Raw genomic sequence first — 18401 nt, 5'->3', positions numbered from 1 at the left:
AACTAGATGATCTTTAAGGTTACTTACAAAACAAACCTTTCCATGATTCTGTTATAATTATTCTATCACCTTTAAAAAAATAATCCTATTTCATCCTGTCTGATTTTTTAAATACCAGTGCTGAATAGGAATTTCTCTTCCAAATGTCTCTCTGTTCTTCCTCTGTAGCTCTGGCTTTGCTCTCTCTGCAATTGCTGCTGCCTTCAGAATGGAGCAATGTCCCACCCACACCTGGTGTGGTCTTGACCTGCCAGCAACTACTTGTGTATGCATCATTTTTTTTAGAAATCAGGTATAGCACCTTTAATACCTTCTGTGTAATGCCTGTCTCTTAACAGGAGCAGAATTGTATTCATCATAGTTCAGATTTGTCATGCTTGTGAAGAAAAGCAGTAGTAAGAGATTAAGTGTCACAGAATAGGTATAGTAGCCGTCGAAATCAAGACACCATGGAGGAGAGAAGTTGTGACCAAACAGGCAAACTCTGTCCTGTGTCATCTGGTAATTCTACCATCTGGTCATACCTACCAATGACTGCAGGAATTGGAAGAGTGTCTCATATAGAAGAAGGGAAAACCTTCTTACATCTGTGTTTTCCTGTCTCCCAGTGGGCTGCCCTGGTGGGCTGCAGGTTTGATTTTTTACTTGGAATCTGCTTAAGTGAATGTTGTTATTTTAAAAATCTTTCCTGAATCTTTGTGGTGAAATATATTGTAGATGCTTTGTTATCATTTCTTGGATGATTATTCTTAAATAATATTAAATATTGATTTTTTTTCATGAAAAATGAGCAAGCTACTCTGGTTACCAAATGTTCAGATTGGGTACATGCAACCATCACTCTGGTATTTCTGAAGTACTGGCCTCTTTCTGCTTCCATTGAAATCATTTAATTAGCACTTAAGAAGTCTTTTCCTCAAATATTCAGCTGATATAGTATAGGCTGATTTTTAAATTCATTTTTTGGTTTGTCTTGCGCTTTTCACAGCAGACAGCGTCATTAACATAAGTTAGGGCTTATGTTGTTCAGTGAGTGGTCCTGACTTGTTTTTGCCCCTTAGTCAATTATCTCTTCCTTAAAATATTTGCATCTGTGATGTACATCTTACTTTCTCTGTTCTATTATCCTGTATCATTGTTTTGTAGAAACGAGTCTGCAAGTACTGCTGTACAAGTTGCAGTCACACTTGTCTTAAGGGCAAGGTTGTTTTTCTTGCAGCCTTTTCTAGTTGTGAGGACCACAGTATAATGATAGAAATATGCTGGAAGAGTGTCAGAAACTTAATTATAAAGGACTGTGAGTAGTTTTTGGGGTTTTTTTTGAGTTTTGTGTCAACTACAAAACAAGAGCAGTCTAGAACATGATCAAAATATGTTTCTAAACACTGGGACAGAAAACTAAACTGAAGTCTAGCATTGGGAAATCATATGTGGATAACTGTAGTTATAAGGGGTTTTCTCTGCTTAATTAAAGGCACTCCTCTGCAGAAATAAGAAAGCAATTTACCCTCCAACCAGGCTTTGCACAGTTCTGTCAACGAAGCTTAAGTACCCCTGGCTTTTCTGCTCTTCATCTGGTAAGTTGTAGGTTTATCTTCTTTACATGGGTTTGGCATCTACATTGCTTAATGTTTGTAGGGTACATTAGGTTATCTTCTGAAGCTGAGAAAGTTACACATTTGAAAGAACCGAGAATGTTCCCACTGACCGGTTTTTCAGTGCTGTAGATAATCATGGTAAGTGAGAAATGCCAGAGTACACCCTGACTGACACAGATGTAACTGAGTCAACCGTTATGTGTCTCCAAGTCACCTTCAGCCTTCCATGTGCAAGCTCCACCTTAAGAATTCAGACTATATGACACTGCCCTTATGACAAAGGGAAAAATTGCCTTTCAGGGGGATGGGAATTCTGCAAACATACTACGCCATAAATAAAAACGGTTTTTATACTCTCCTTCTTCCCGCCCTTTTAATTATCTTTTGACTTTTGTGAGAACCAGTAAGTAGGTGCAGGAATAGTCTTTTGTGCACCAGTGATTGTGAAAAACATAAAGCACTAGACGTATGTAGGAAGCATTTACTGTCTGTGTGTCAGGGCCTCCCACCACTACTCACTTCCTTAATCTGAAATGCTGTAGCGTTTTGACTTGTTCCTTGCGGTTATTCAGCATGAGGACGCCAGGTCCTCTTCTACAGGCAGACAACTGCTTTTGCTCTTCAGAAACTTGATAACATTTCATTTCCTGGGTATTAACGCTGTAGCTGCCATTTTGTGTGCTGTCACAATCTACATGCCTCTAATCCATCATCCTTAAAAAGGTATGTTTGCAGTAATGATTTGTGGCATTTTCTGTAGAGTAATTGTTTTGCACACTTGTATGAGGTATGAAGAGGAGTGTTGGCTTCTCAGTTGAAGCAGTATTTGTTTCCTTTGATAATTTGCACCAGTTGTTAGAGGACAATTATCCTCCATCTGCTTTTGCCTTTTTCACCATTTTTACATTTGTATTTAATTTGCGATAGTCAAAAGCACACATTTATGGTGATTGAAGATGATTATTAACACTTCAACTAGAAAAAGTTAGAAAACATAATGAAATGCAATGGATTTGACTTGTCAGAATGGAAAAGCGTGATTTCTGAAAGGAAGTACAATGTTTAATCAAAAATTAGATTGCATAAGCAAAAATATTTTGCATGCAAAACATTACATCTTCAGCAACTGAAACGATGGTTTTGTATACTTTAAACTGTACTTTTTCTTTAACCTTTTGTGAATTAATTTTTTTTTTAGATCTTCATATATATATGTATATACTAGCAGGTAGTGTTGTACGCACTGGCAATAGAGTAGGTGAACTTCAAGGAAATTGTGCTGACAATTAATAAAAAATTGCTGATAAAGATTACTATTTACCCATAACCATTGATCCAGTGTGCTCAGCACTACACTAGGTACAAACTAGAGACAGTGCTTACCATAAAGATTTATTACCAGCACAGTGTATTTCTTCAGTTGGCTGCTTCACGATCTGCTGGACTTAATGTCAGGTGCTCCCTTTGGATAAAATGAACAAAGAAGGAGACCAATTTTCCCAAAAGTTTTCAGAGAGTTCAATCAATCCCTTAAATGTGTAGGCAGAGGGCTGAGCTCAGAGACTTTATTTACGCAGAAACCAATACAGTTTCCTTATAAAAGGGGAACCTGGGGAGGGGAGGGTTGTTGGATATGTTCAGAGGTCTGTTCTGTATCGTTTGCAGTAGTATTTACTACATCTGCTTTTTTTTTTTTTCCCAAAAGTTTAAATGGATTTGCTTCTTCTAGATGTTTTTAGCATATTTCTTCTGAATATACTTCACTTTCTGCAAGATGTTTCTGGATTTTTATTAGCTGAATAACTTGTATTTCCAGAACACTAAAAAGGCTCCAAAGCTCGTATTTACCACTGTTCCATTTTAACTTCTCTTCCCATCTACAGACACTGATGTGTCATATTATGTGTGAGCCATTTTAGTTCAGAGTTACCCAGGGCTTTGCCAGTGTTGAGCACAACTCTGTGTTTCATAATTTGTGGAATTCCTCCTTGTCCTATTGTGCTAAAATTCCCAATGCTGTGTATGTAACACTGTTATGTGCAGAGGTCGCTTCATGATCAGGTGAAAATCCTGTCAACTTCCATGAAAGCCTTGCACAAGTAGGAAATGAGTCAAGACTTCATTATTTTTGCCTGCAGATTTTATGTGGAGAGTAGAACACTGGAGTATAAAGAGGATAGCTACAGAATATGTTGGACCAGACAATAATTGCAGGAACATTTAATGTAAAGGCAGTGTTGATATCTGGGACACTGGTTGCCTTATTTTCCCCACACACCATCAACAGCACCACAGACGTACATTATCTGATCTATGTTTAGACTCCTTATTGCTGGCAGCTTCAGAAAACAGTTGTGTGGAGCGTATTTGGGTTAATCAGTGCAATGCAATCCTTGCTCTTTACAGTCAAGGATGATTTGATAGCTATTTTTTGCGAAAATTCCTTCACCTAGTTATTTCATTGTTATTGTTCTAATGCTCTAACTATTTTTCTGTGGTTTTACTATGCTGAGGTTTCCACAGCCTTTCTGGAAAGTCACAGAATATAAACTATAGGCTTTCTAAAGCTGTAGCTTTTAGATCTGTTTGTTACTTGTCAAGACAGTCAACAATATGAGATGCTGGTCTTTGTACTCAAGTGGACAGATGTTTTATTTTCTACACATATACAGGCTCTTTTTGTTGGCTCTACAGCAAGTAAAATACTTCTAGTATATGAAGTCACATTTATGTGTACGTGGAAAGTTTCTAGGTAACATATCAAAGAAGATTTTCTGCCTCGGTTTTTGAGATGAAGCAGATAAAAAGAGACAGCTTCATAGCATGTGTAAGTGTCACAGCTTGCACTTGTTGACCTTTGTTTTGGATTGGATGGTCTGTGTAAGAACGGTTACTTAAATATAATCAAATACAACTGTTCTCTATCAAGGTGCAATGCCACATGCTGTAGAAATGGTGGATATCTAAGTTTTACAATTACAACTTTAGTAGTTAACATGTAATCTTTTTTGTAGTTGTTGTATTGACCCTCGAAAAGTCCGATAAAATTAGAACTCTCATAAAATGCAAACAAGTAAATTTCAGAGATAGAAAATAACAGTTCATTCTGATATTGGGTAATTCTTGCTCTCCATTTTGTTTTAAGAAAAGCACACAGCATTTCTAATAGTATCTTTCAGGCACAGCACCTTACATGAAAGGCATCTTCATGATGGAAGCCACGGTACTTGTAGTTGGTACTTAGCTCTGTAAAACTTCCAAAGCTTACTGCTTCGGCCTTGTCATTGCTAGTGCCTTCCATCGCATTTGCTGTAGAGTTCTTTGGCAGCTCCCTGCCAGCTGGCCATTGCCTGTCACTGTCCTTTTGGTCACCTCCCCTCATCCTCCATTGTTGCTGCTTGCTTCTGGCTTTTTCGTAACTCTAATTAACACCATGGATGGGGGAAGAGGGACTGGGTGCACTTATGGGAATGCAGCAGAATACATCTGAGGACATCCAGGATGTACTTCAGTCAGCCCTACTTCTACTGGAGTGTATGAAAGCTCAACAGCGAAAATAGATGCAAATTTGGATTTAGCTGTAGTATCTACCATTTCTTCTTTTTTTAAAAAAAACCCAATTTTTCTCTTATTTACCTTCTTTTTTAGCTAAATGTTTTATTTAGCAACTTTTCCTTACATTAAATTCAGTGGCACTGTACCTGATTAAAAGTGTTTCCTATGTTAAAAAAAAAGGTACAATGGCAAGAAGTGAATAAATATGCCTGAATTACATTATTAAAAACCCTTTCTGTTGCTAAAATAAACAACACTTTTTTTTTTTGTTTCATTAGCCTTCCTTTTATGACGCAGTCGACCCAGTAGATTTCGAAGGCTTCCTAATGACACGGCTGAACAACTTGGACTCAGAACTAGCACAAGAACTTGGTGATTTTCCTGAAGATGATTTAGACATTGTCTTTACACCCAAGGAGTGTAGGACTTTGCAACCCTCTATGCCAGAAGATGGGTAAGGAAACTTTCTCTCTCTGAAATGCTTCAGGTTTAAAAATAGTTTTGAAGATGTCGATCCAGACACCTCACTCTGCCATCCGTCCATCCATCCATCCGTCCGTCTGTTATGCACTTGCTGAACTAAAGTTTGACATTTGAACTTTGCTATTGGTTCTGTTAGGCCTGTTTGCACGCTCAAAATTATGCAAGTGCTCACATGACTTCCTGAGCTAACTGGTAGCAGCAGAAGTGAGGTAGGCATAGACTACGAAGAAGAGGCAGGAAAAAGGGCAGGAGGGTAGCATGAAAGTAATTTTGCAGCTGTGATGCTAGAAGTGGAAGTTGATTCTGATTATGTAGTAAGCATAGGATTGATTTTTTTTTTCTTTTTTCTCCCCAGCTATGTGTTACATGACATTGATCAGATCCTAAGCATCTTTTTCTCAGTACCTTTCTTGCATAAATGGGAGAAAATAGTTCACAGGGGAAAGAAGCGTGTTAATTTCTAGTGTAGGAATCCCTTTTGATTCCAGGCTGATGCTAATGGGATAATTAGGAAGTTTTCCACTGTTTTCAACAGCTTTTAAATCAAAATAGGTAGTAGCATCTGTGATACTGGTGCTTGGCCATCCTGCAAATACTAAACTGGTTTGATAAACAGGCAAACTATGGGCAACAGAATTTTTCAGAATGAAATAAAGGTGTGCATTGGAGAGATTTCTGATGTGGTGTAGGATAGTCCAATGCATTGTGTACAAAACACTCTTCAAGGATTGCTTTGCTATAAATGGTAACTTCAGGGAGAACCCCAAGGGCCTATTGAGTTTCATGAGCAGCAGCAGCCAGATAAACATGAACTCAGCAACAGTTCAGCCCCAAAATGCTATGTCTGCAAAGACAGCTAACTGTGCAGTGTGTCAGGATGAGGAGAGAGGGGGCGGGGGGCTGGGTCCTTCCAGTATATTCTGGCAATGACCAACCTAGTCTACATTCTTTGCTGTGCTGAACGTGAATGCTGAAGGGACAAATAGGCTTAGCTTAAGGAGTCGTGGTTCACAGTGTAGACAATCATCCCTCTGTTACTGCAAAAGCTGTTACAGCCTGCTCTAATGTATCCCGTTCAACTGTGTAAAGTAGAGCCCTATAGAACAGCTGTATTTGTTCAGTGTTTTCTGCCCAGCATCCCAAAGTCAATGAGGCCAGCAGAAACAACAGTGTGTATGGTTTTTGTCAGCTGTGGACCTGCTGAGAACCATTCTCTCTAAGCAGGTTCTCAGCCTGCAAGGTCCTTCTTGGCCCAATGCATCTCTCAGGGAGTCCAGGAGAGTGAAGTGGGCAGAAGGAGGTGCCACGCTTGGTCACCTGAGAACTCTTTGAATCATACAGTTCCTAGGAGGTTTTTGTAACATCTGCACAAAAGGTGATTTTCACTTGAAGTCATTCGCAGAAAATGTTTCAATCTTTATCATAAATTCTTGTTTTCCTGTGGATTGAGGAAAGAGGGTGGATGTGGGAAACAGTGAATCTTTTGATGCTTGAAGTTCACATTTAATTAAATGATGCTCAAAATATTAAAAAAAATCCAGCTTTGAAATTGGATTTATCAGATAAGAGGACCATTTCTGCCCAATACACACATATTTCCAAGGTTACTTACCAGCATGCCTGCTATTTCAAACAGCAATTATCTGTTTGTTTTTCCAGTAGGAGAACACGTAGACTCACACTGTACCATTAGTTTTTGACCTGATTTTCGTGATAGTGACATTAAGGGTTTTGTAACGAGTCTGTGACAAAGCTCAAATAGTTAGTAACAACAAATACTGACTTCAGCTTATAATATTCCAGTTCCAATCAGTATCCAGTCTATCAGGCAGCACTGACTGATTAAGTAAAATAAGTGCCCTATGTTAAAGAGCACTTATTTAAAAATCATAAAATTAAGTTATAACATATTCTCGAAACTTAAAGGTTTCTTACACTATCTGCATATAAGCTTTGGGTCTCTTTTTAGAATTTTCTCCATTTCTCTGTGAAAGAGAAAATTATGCCAGAAACGTGCAAGAGACAATGTATTTGCAGGAGTCCAGGAGCTGAGGACTCTGGAAAAACACATCTGTATGTTGAGACATGTTACCAAGTTCTGAAAATCAGAGAGATGGGTACCTGGTATACTTTATTTATTTTGCAGTATTCTGTAGCAACATCAGTCTTAAATTCATGAAACACATAGTGTGTCAAAGTCTTACCTCTGTTAAGTCTATGTTTGTTAGTTTATAAACACAGCAACAAAAAACTTGATCAGGGAATCATGCAATACATGTAATTCTTTAAACCTCAAACGATAGTTTAGCAGTAAAACAAATATACAGGAGAGGACTAATATAGAGGCCTTCATCTGAATAGCATGTTTAAATAAGTATCTTTATCCGTAAGCTATAACCTAGGTACAGAAATATTTACAATATGTTGTTTTTTCCCCAGGGTTGAACTGGACTCACATGTCAGAGACTGTGTTCAGACATATATCCGGGAGTGGCTGATTGTGAATCGAAAGTAAGCTACATAAAAGTTAATAAAATAGAAAATACCTTGCATCTTATTTGACAGAGATGTATGCTCTTACAGGTAGTCCCAAAGAACGATGATTTGAATCAGTGACTGAAGACAAGAACTGACTTTTCAGTAGTTTATTTAATTATATTGTTTTGTTTGAGACAGTGGGCTGTAGGTAAATACTGTTACTTCTTAATTATTCAGGCACTCTGGGAACTGATCAGGAAGAAATTTACATCAATTTTCTGTAATGATTATCTGTCTAAATCAAATCTGTCTACATTCATTGTGCTTCCTATTATTCTTGGGAGGCAGCCCAGAAAGCCAACCATATCCTGGGCTGTATCCAGAGAAGTGTGGCCAGCAGGTCGAGGGAGGTGATTCTACCCCTCTGCTCTGCTCTTGTGAGACCCCACCTGGAGTGCTGCGTCCAGCTGTGGAACCCTCAACATCAGAAGGATATAGACCAGTTGGGGCGAGTCCAGAGGAGGCCACGGAGATGATCAGAGGGCTGGAGCACCTCTCCTATGGGGACAGGCTGAGAGAGTTGGGCTTGTTCAGCCTGGAGAAGAGAAGGCTCTGGGGAGACCTTATAGCATCTTCCAGTACCTGAAGGGGCTACAGTAAAGCTGGAGGGGGACATTTTCCAAGGGCCTGTAGTGACAGGACAAGGGGGGATGGGGGTAAATTTTGAAGGTGGGGAGGTTTAGATTGGGTATCAGGAAGAAGTTCTTCCTGGAGAGGGTGGTGAGGCACTGGCACAGGTTGCCCAGAGAAGCTGTGGATGCCCCATCCCTGGAAGTGTTCAAGGCCAGGCTGGATGAGGCTTTGAGCAACCTGGTCTAGTGGAAGGTGTCCCTGCCCATGGCAGGGGGGTTGGAACTAGGTGATTTTTAAGGTCTCTTCCAACCCAAACCATTCTATGATTCTATGATATACTTGGTAGGACATTAACTTCAGAGATCTGAAGCTTAGTTCTTGAATGCCAATGGTGGTTAAAATTTATGTGCTCGAAGTTTGTAAGAAAATTACAGATGAACTAATTATTTTCCAGTTTTATTCCTATGTTTTCTAGTTACATAATCCCTTCCTAATCTGATTGATCTCAATTTTAAAGTTGTCTGTTAGTCATAAATATTAGCAGCCATTACTTCTGTTGTTTTAATACTTCACTCATCTGGTAGTTGCAATAATTTTAGAGGTCCCAGCTTAAATGTATTAATGGCCAAATGTGTCATTTCTTCTTAGGCCAAAACTGGGTTTTCTCTCCTTAATTTTCATTAAATCTTTACCCTCTGTGCATATAGAAAGACAACAGTCATACTCTACCTCAGCTTTTAAATTGTTGGACTAAACAAGCCATGTTTTTTCAGTCTCTATTCATACTATAATAGCTCTACTTAATATTTATGGTGTGAACAGCTTATGTTCTGTCTCTACCCCTTATCCCCTACTTTTTTTCACCTCATATCTCATGCTGGAAGAATAATTTTTAGTTTTTAATGCCTGTGTAAGGTATAATTCAGTTTGAGTTTTGACAGTTTTCCTTTTGTGCCTTAATAACCAGATTTTTTTTTAAATATAGACCTGTTGGCAGTACAGACTTTTTCTAAAGCCTTTCAGGCTCTTTGCTTGCTACTTTTATATAGTTTTGTGATTATGTTTTGCAAATGATGTAGATTTCCCAAAGAACCACAGCTTCTAAACTTTTGGAATTTCTGATCAGACAGCAGGACATTTAGATCATCACTGGAAGCATAAACAAGAATTTCTACTTGTGGCTAGATTTGCAGATGCTACCAGAATATGCCTCTGCGCTGGAAATTATTTTTTTTAATGCAAGGTCAAGACTCTACGCACTGTACGATTGACACACTTGTATTGGGCAAGTGCACTTCCTGTTTTTAATACATTTGTTGCTGAAATAACCATTTTGTACTAAATTTGATTTGCGCTAAATTGCTATTTGATCACACTAAAAAGATAACAGGGATAAAGATTACACTTGTATGCTCTTCATTTTCCCCTCCATGCCCTGGAAATTCAACATGGTCTGGTTTCTAACAGTATCTGAAAACAAAATGCAGTGATAGTAGCAAAAAACCCAAGTATTAAGTGCTTTCCCACAAGTGATTGATTGTATCCATGGAGTTATTAGAGTAGCATCTGACTAAACTATTTTACATCAATAAGGGAGTTGTGCATTTGCAGTCGGTGTAATTCAACACCCAGAATCGGACCTGTAGCCATTGCAGGCGACTTCATTTCATTTCATTTTATTATTTCATTTCATGTCATGTCATTTCATGTATTAAAAGTGAGGAGAACTCTCAGTTAGCGCTTTCTGGGTCTGGGTGTCTGTCCCAGACTCTCAGGGTTGCACTGTGCCAGTGGAGCTTTCCTGATTCCCCATCACCCCCTCCTGTTCTTCAGAAAGAGGTTTTTGGAGCTCTGTTTTTCTGTGCCACTTCCTGTTCATCCCCTCCTGCACTCATGCCCCGTTCTTGAGAAGCAGTAATAGCAGCCGACAGTGGAGTGCTGGCACATTTGCCACCATTCTGTTGCACCCCTCCACTGGTCCTTGCTACTCTCTACTTTTTTGACCTGATGTATGTTAGCAGTCAGTGCATTAGGGGTTGACTCCTGGTGATCATAAAGAATTGCGTTGTGCAGCTTGTGCAATGATGGAGCAGCCGTTGAGGGTTATTACGAGACTTCCTCTTGAGTGCTGATGAAATTGATTCATTTCTCAGAACTGGTCCACAGTCAGTCACTAAAAATAAGTTAGTGGGTTTTGCAGGCTCTCCACCTGCACTGTTCAGAGCACAGGCGCCAAGCACACTGTAAAGAGCCAGCATGCAGTTTTGTGCACACACAAATAGCAAGCAGTAAAGTAGGTGAGGTGAAAAATAGAACACATATTTTTGCACTTACATGTGCTTGGAGAAATGTGAATGGAGCTGTAGAAATACACATGCATGAAAAGATTTCTTGTGTGTTTTACTGTCTATCTCATTCATTCAGGTAAGGCAAATTTGTATGCAGAAACTTTAATGAGAAGTTGAGTCTGAGGTAAACAATAGGAAGGGCCCTGTCACAGAGCTGGGCTTTGAATGCTGTGGCTTACAAAGCAAGCAAGTTGTTAAAAATCACAAGACAGCATAAAAGATGTTGCAGTGTTACTTATATAAACTAGTAGACCATTAGACTGTTATTGGGAGTCTCATGTTATGCTTGAACACCATTCTCAAAACAGATATGAGAGAAAGAAACAACATCAAGAGAGGAGTGAGAAAAGTAGTTGTAGAAAGCTTTCCATTGTTTTTAGGAAGACTGAGGAAAGCTGTGGTTGCAATCTGGGAGATAGCACAGGTGGCTGACATATGGTCTGGTAAGCTATGGGTGAGAAGACCTTGTGACTTTCATCCATTTGTGGATGTGAAGATTCAGAGCAGTAGAGCGGAGAAACTTCTGTGGGTGGCACAAGCAGAGGTTGTCCTCATGCACCAGGGTGGACAGGCATGTAGGAGGGGGTCTAGAGACAGCTGAGAGGCCTATGGGTTTTTGCCAAGGGCTAGATGGGAGGCTGGTTTCTGCCAGTTTCTCCATTCAGCTGTCCTTTGCTTCTTTTTTGCATCTCATTTTTCAAATGAAGCATGTGGCTGTTAAATTGACGTGTGTGCTAGAAACAGGGTTTTCTTCTTGGTGATTTTCAATGGCTACCATGCTTTAAACATAAATAAATAAATAAATTTTCCAGGAATACTTCAGGGAAAAGACATCTCTAGCATAGCTGGTACTTCACAGGGACAGTGTGATCTCAGTTAAATAAATGTCTCTATTAATCATTTGTTTGCCACTAGAGATGGTGATAAAATAACCAACAAACCCTTTTTTCAATGCTGAAATGTCTCAAAATAAATTCTTGCAGCATTTCTGTCTTTCATTCTGGATGATTAAGGCACGTCCAAGGAGAGCAGGAGTTGTCTCTTTTATGACTTCAGTTTTCATTTGCAGTGAATGGGTAAACCATTAAAATGCAAACAATTAAAATTAAAACACATTGAAGCATGTAATTCAGTTACTCCCAAAGTGTAATGAAAAGGTGTCTCCCTGATCAATAACTGCTTAATGTGGCATCTTTATGAAAGTACTCAGATGTTAGGAGTGTCATGGAAAGGTAAATAAACAAAGCAAGGATAGTGTAACTAAGGATGCTGATTACAAAAAGGCCATCACGTAAATACATACTAAAGTGGAAGAATTAGAGCTCTCAATGTGTCTAGTATTTTTTTTTCAGGGTACCTGCTGTTTTTTTCCAACTGTTCACTAAAATTTAACTAAAAATCGGTACCTTGCTGCAAAATTTTGTGAAGTTACCATCAGAAGGGGTTAAATTGTGCCATAAATAGCCTTCTTTAAAAACAGGCACTGTTTGAAATGTGTAGATTTGCATATGTGATTAACTTGGGATGCCAGCTAGGTCCAGGACATGCCTTGGACCAAATGGCATTTTGGACAAGAGCAGTAAGTAACTTGATGTATAAGTGCAGAAGCAAAGAGTCACCCAAGAGATAAGCAATCCTAAACCATATTCTTAAGGACGCTGAGGTGATCACTACATCTGATGAGGAGCTCAGAGACTTATTTTGTACCTAGGTCAGGATTTTCTGCTTTTCAGGCTGACAGTCCATGCAAAAGTGATGCCAACAAATTTTCTTCATTTTAAAACTGTTCTTAATGTACATGATAGAGTTGCAGTGATAAAACAATTAAACTTTGTGAAATGCCATGTTTTTGCACACGTGCTAAGCTCTGCTTTTGCACAAAAATGTTTCTAGTTACTTAATATTTTTTTTAATTTGTCTTTTCTATTTATTTGCCCGTGACCTCCTCATGCCATCCGGATTTGCTTGGGTTTCTTTGCAAAAGGAACCAAGGGAATTCAGATGCTTGTAGCCTGAGAAACAAGGGATCCCGAAAAGATTTTCACAAGACCCTTCAAAAACAAACATTTGAATCAGAAACTTCGGACTCTGGTGATGCAAACTTTCAGGTACCTTTTCTTCACTTGGGGAACAACAATCAAATACTGCAGCTTTCCTCAAAGGAAGCATCCTAGGATCTCTAATGGTGTCAAGAGGGGAGCCGTGCTTGCCATTAGGCCTTATGGCAGAGGTAGCCTTAAGGCCCTGTCTGCCAAACAAGCAAGAGACACTTCATGATGCCCTGGTTGCACCAAGCCATAGCTCACCATTTTGTTCTTGTCAAACAGGTTGGGCCCCGACATGTCCATGTGCTCCCTGAGGAGGCCTCAGGGACAACCCTCACCTCCTCCGACTTTGACCTGCGCAGCCTGCAGCCGGATCCCCGCCTGCAAAACCTTCTGCGGCTTGTCAGCGCTGAGGAGTTTGAGAGGCAGAACGAGGAAGCGAGACGCACCAACAGGCACGCTGAGCTCCTCGCCCTCTACCCCTCTGTGGATGAGGTGAGCTTGGAGGCAGCAAGCCTTGCCAAGGTGGCTCTCCTGGCATGTTTAAGGTTGAAGCTGTACCCTGGTCAAAAAACAGGGTTTGTGGCCTGCATATATATGTCTTCCTTGGATAACACAGCGAAGGCACATCCCTGTGGGCTCCTGCCAGCTATCTTGAACGTGCACTGAGGGGCTTGTACTTGGACTCCTGGTGTTGCCTGAGGCCTCAGTGCTGGTGATAACAGTTGTGTCAGGGTGTCACCTTTGGCTGTAATGCTTGCTTGGGGGACGAAAGTATAAGTATTCAGTGTAAATGCCAGACGGGGATCAGAAATGTATATATTCAGAAATATAAACACATCTTTCATCTCTAAAGAGGTGAAATGTGTTCTTAGTGGGAGAAAGTGCTCATCTGTAGTAGTGGCTCAGTTAACATCACATAAAGTTTTTATGTAAGTATGTAAATTTACAGGTGTTTTAATTGAGTCTGACTAGAATAACTGTTCAATCATAGGAAGATGCAGTGGAGATACGGCCAGTGCCAGATCGCCCAAAGGAACATCTGGGCAACAGGATTTTGGTGAAGCTGCAGACTCTGAAGTAAGTATCCTTCACAGGCCTTGCTCACCATTTCTCAATTCATACTAGTGTACTGCTGCCAGCCCTGCTACTCCACTGCAGGTGTCCTGTACAGCAAGTGTTTACATGCCTGCTTGTTCTTTCTTAGTGTGGCAGAGAACTATTGCTGTCCTTCATTACTGAAGTCTTTAATGTATCAGGGTGAAAAGGAGTTGGGAATGAGCCCAGATTATGTATTTCAAACAAACTAGGTTGGTCTCTCTACACACTGCTGGACTTGTTAAACAACAACAAAAAAAAAAAAAACAACAACAAAAAAGGTATGATCATTTTTGGGTAATATCTGAGACCAACTTTCTGACAACTTTAGAAAATATGTAATGTGCAGTTTACTTCCCTTCTTTTCCCCTTGAAATCATCTAATAAAATATTCTAATAAAAAAATCCTACAGGCTTTGAGGGAGCTGAGGTCTGGAACTAAATATTTCTCCTTACTTTCTAATGGAAATAGCATTCGAAATACAGCCCATTCACTTTTTAGTATACAGAGTCATTAGAGCACAGTATTAATCGGTGTCCTGTATGTCTTTCCTTAACAGGTTTGAGATAGAGATTGAACCTTTGTTTGCATGCATAGCTCTCTATGATATGAAAGAAAGAAAAAAGGTAAGTGTGCATGCAGTATTTTTGTTCAATTGGCTTGGGCTTTTATCTCTGGAGTAATAGTTTGGGAAAACTTACAAAACACATGCAGCTTTTTCACACACACAGTCTTATCCAGGATTCTTTTTTATTCAGTCAAAGTCACACGCTTGCAATTGTTTATTGTGTAGTTCTAGTTACTACTTCTGACTTATTTTAAAATAAAATTTGCGCATTTTTGCTTTGTAATACATTTTAATTCTTTTCTTTTCAAGATCTCAGAAAATTTTCATTTTGACCTCAACCCTGATTCATTAAGAGGATTCTTGCGTTCTCATACGCCCTCCATTGACTTGTCCACTCAGGCAAGATCAGCAGTATTTTCTGTCACTTACCCCTCATCGGATATATACCTAGTAATAAAGGTATGTTACAGGGCTACTTCAACACCGTTCTTCCTGTTCCCAGCTGTGCCTGTTTTCTGAGTTCGTGGAGCTGATGAACATGAGTTTTCTGTAGCTGAGATGATTTCTCACAATTTTTAATAGTATGTGTGCATGTGTCCACTGGTATATCTCACTCCCAAGCTAAGAAGTTACGCTAATACCCTGTGTTCTAGTTCTACTAAGTATTTAGAATTTCCTATCTCTGCCTAAGGGAAATTTAAGTTGGAGTGAAATAAGCCATTGTTTGCAATTTTAATTACATTCTGTGGAGGATTTTTGACTTTGCTTTAGTGCACTTCTTGTCATTTTGTTAATTTAATTCTGAAACTGAGCTAGCCTGAACCACTTCATTTGGAATGTGTTAGTTTTCCTGATTTCAGTGAAAACGCAGTAGTACCTGATTGACAGTGTTGTCACACATGTATTTTCTGCTTTCTAACAAAGCAGATGGAAAACTAGGAGAAGATTTAGTATTGGTTGCTCCATAAAGACGGTTTTAAGAATCCGTCTTAGAATGTGTAATGTATTACACATGTAGGCAGGCTCATATTGCTAGAGAAGCAACATATTATTCTTTAGGTGGTATTTTTCCTTTGTGAGTGCCTTATTTTACTGATTTTTGTAGATAGACAAAGTGCTTCAGCAAGGAGAAATCGGAGACTGTGCAGAACCCTATATGGTTCTTAAAGAAAGTGAGGCTGGCAAGGTAAGTAAATAACTGTAAAGAGTGTTTAGAGCAAAAAAATGCATGAACAGGGGAAAAAAAACAACCAACCAACCAACCAAACAAACAAAAACCAGAGAAAGAACAGACCCTTTGGAGTAAGTCTGAATCCAAAGAACATCAAGGACGAAGTCGGTTGGTACATCCATGGTGCAAGCAGTCTGGTACCCGTGATCAACAGGAAGAAGTCATGAGAAGGCAAGGTTCACTTTCATTACTGACCCCTTTGGAAATCAATATTGGCAAAGTCTTGAGTCATGAAGATTATAGGGGTGACAAAGGAGACGACAATGCAGTGTGGAGTTAGCAGGAATATTTGTACCTCAGAGACATGTTACTGATTTGGATGAGCAAACAACCTGTTGTAGTGTGTACGTGGCCAGTTCAATACTGTCTTCCACAGATAGACAAGAGCTCTATCCAAGGAATTCATGGTCATTTACCTCCTTGGAGCAGACTGGCAATGTTTGCTGGACTTCCACAAGTGTCTCACCTGTAAAATACTGGTTTCAGCAGAATAATGTTTCTGTCTCTGATGAAAAAAGGAGAACCTGCTAACATTTCATGGTCATTGTTAATGCTGGGTTTGAAGGTCACTGCAAAAAGATCTGCATTTGCCTTTTCTGTTATGAAAATTAACTCACTGGAAGAAATGAGAAGTGAGTGTGCAAAAGAGCTGTGATCCTAATGGTGATGTAGAAAGAAAACATGAGATATAAGAATGCAATTATTTACTGAACTCTAAATATGTAATTTCCATTTTTTAGCTATAGTAGCATTAAAATAACTGATTGTTTTTTAAACAGTCATTATTTTCTTTGTCTTAGACAAAAGAAAAGATTGAAAAACTGAAAGTCCAAGCTGAATCCTTTTGTCAACGGTTGGGGAAATACAGAATGCCATTTGCCTGGATTCCCATAAGCCTAACTAATTTCTTCAACATTTCAACACTTGAACGAGAAATACCTGAATTCGAAGGTGTAAATGGTAGTTGTCTAACTTCTCTAACTTAGTTCTAACTAATGCAAAATGATTCTTCAGTAGAACTGTTCACAGGAAACATTGTCATTCACCCTGGCATCGACAGTGAACACCAGATTCAAAGTCACATCTCAGACTTCCTTTTCAGTGCTACAAGCACTTAAAATTTAGTATGTTCATTGTTTCATCACTGCATATTTATTTTTATGTATGCTACATATTCTTCCATGTTTTAGACCCAGTTTTGGTCGAACACTGGCTTTGTAGAAAGAAAACTCCCTTTGCATATGGAGTTTGTTTGCAATACAGAGCAACCAAAATACATATCATCTTAGTTTCTAGAATATACAGAACCAGTGTGCTTTATAACCCATGAACTAATTGAATAACCTTGTACTCTGCAGCAGAAATAATGTTACTTCACCAAGTGTGTCCTGTCATTCAACTATTTCACATAGTCTGAAATAAATGTAGTGGAATGTTTTCGGTACTCTGTTCTCTAATATTTTTGGGAGGTTGTGGATTTCTGCTGTATTCTGATAGTCTTTGTAACACAAAGCAAGCTGATGTTTCATTTAACTTCCATTTGAAGGGAAAGGATCCACTAGTGACAAGAGGACAACACTGCTACAGGCAAGAAGACTTTCTGAGAGGAGTCTCAGCACAGAGGACAGCTGTCCGGTATCAAACTTTAAAACAGTCTCTCTGACACTCAGCACCTTCTTTAAACAGGTACTGGATACTCTTTATTTCTGTTTGCCTAAGAGAGTTGTGTAATGTGAACTGTTTTGGAAAAGGTACCAATGATGTTGACATGGGGACAGAGGATAACTGCTGTCAAATAGACAGTAACCCACTGGCTCTGAAGCCTCAAAGACATGGCTTGCTCAGAAGCTTTTCTCAGTGTTTTGGAGCACTGTTCTAAAAGTCTTTTTACTTTCTCCTGGTAGGAAGGAGACAGGCTCAGTGATGAAGATCTGTTCAAATTCTTAGCTGATTTCAAAAGATCGTCTTCCTTGCAGAGAAGAATTAAGACTTTACCAGGTACATTAATTCATTTTGGATGTAAAAGGGTATATATGCTTTTGTCCCCTAAATTGTTCTGTAAACTCCAACCCCAAAATATAATTAACTTGGGATTTAAGTCTATAGTATTTGCTGTTGTGGAACTTTCTGAGTTCCCAGTACCTACCTGAGCACAGATCTTTAGTGGTTGGGTTTTTTTTTTTGGGGTGGTTTTTGGTGGTGGGGTTTTTTTTGTTTGTTTGGTTGGGTTTTTTTAATGAGTGAGTATGGAGACCTATATTTAACTTGATATTCTAAAATTATTTGTTTTCCATCCTAATTTATAGTATATCTACTGGATATCTTTTGTTAAAATTCGTAGAATCATATCATAGAATCATAGA

The 18401-nt window shown here is 39.1% G+C and overlaps 1 protein-coding gene across 1 annotated transcript; it reads left to right on the top strand.

Annotated features, from left to right (window-relative positions):
- Positions 1-2233: 2233 nt before the first annotated feature.
- LOC104508060 (dedicator of cytokinesis protein 8-like) lies at positions 2234-18065 on the top strand (the record flags this gene model as incomplete). Its single annotated transcript, XM_010149533.1, has 12 exons — positions 2234-2321; positions 5432-5607; positions 8076-8147; positions 13080-13203; positions 13423-13635; positions 14135-14220; positions 14799-14865; positions 15117-15266; positions 15913-15993; positions 16839-16998; positions 17585-17724; positions 17943-18065. Coding segments are annotated over exons 2-12 (1344 nt in total), but the record flags the coding sequence as incomplete, so codon positions are not given.
- Positions 18066-18401: the final 336 nt, after the last annotated feature.

This window comes from Eurypyga helias, unplaced genomic scaffold, assembly GCF_000690775.1.
Source record: "Eurypyga helias isolate BGI_N326 unplaced genomic scaffold, ASM69077v1 scaffold32763, whole genome shotgun sequence".
NCBI lineage: Eukaryota > Metazoa > Chordata > Aves > Eurypygiformes > Eurypygidae > Eurypyga > Eurypyga helias.
Note: the sequence above shows the minus strand (reverse complement) of the source record. Positions and strands in the feature narration are given on the sequence as shown.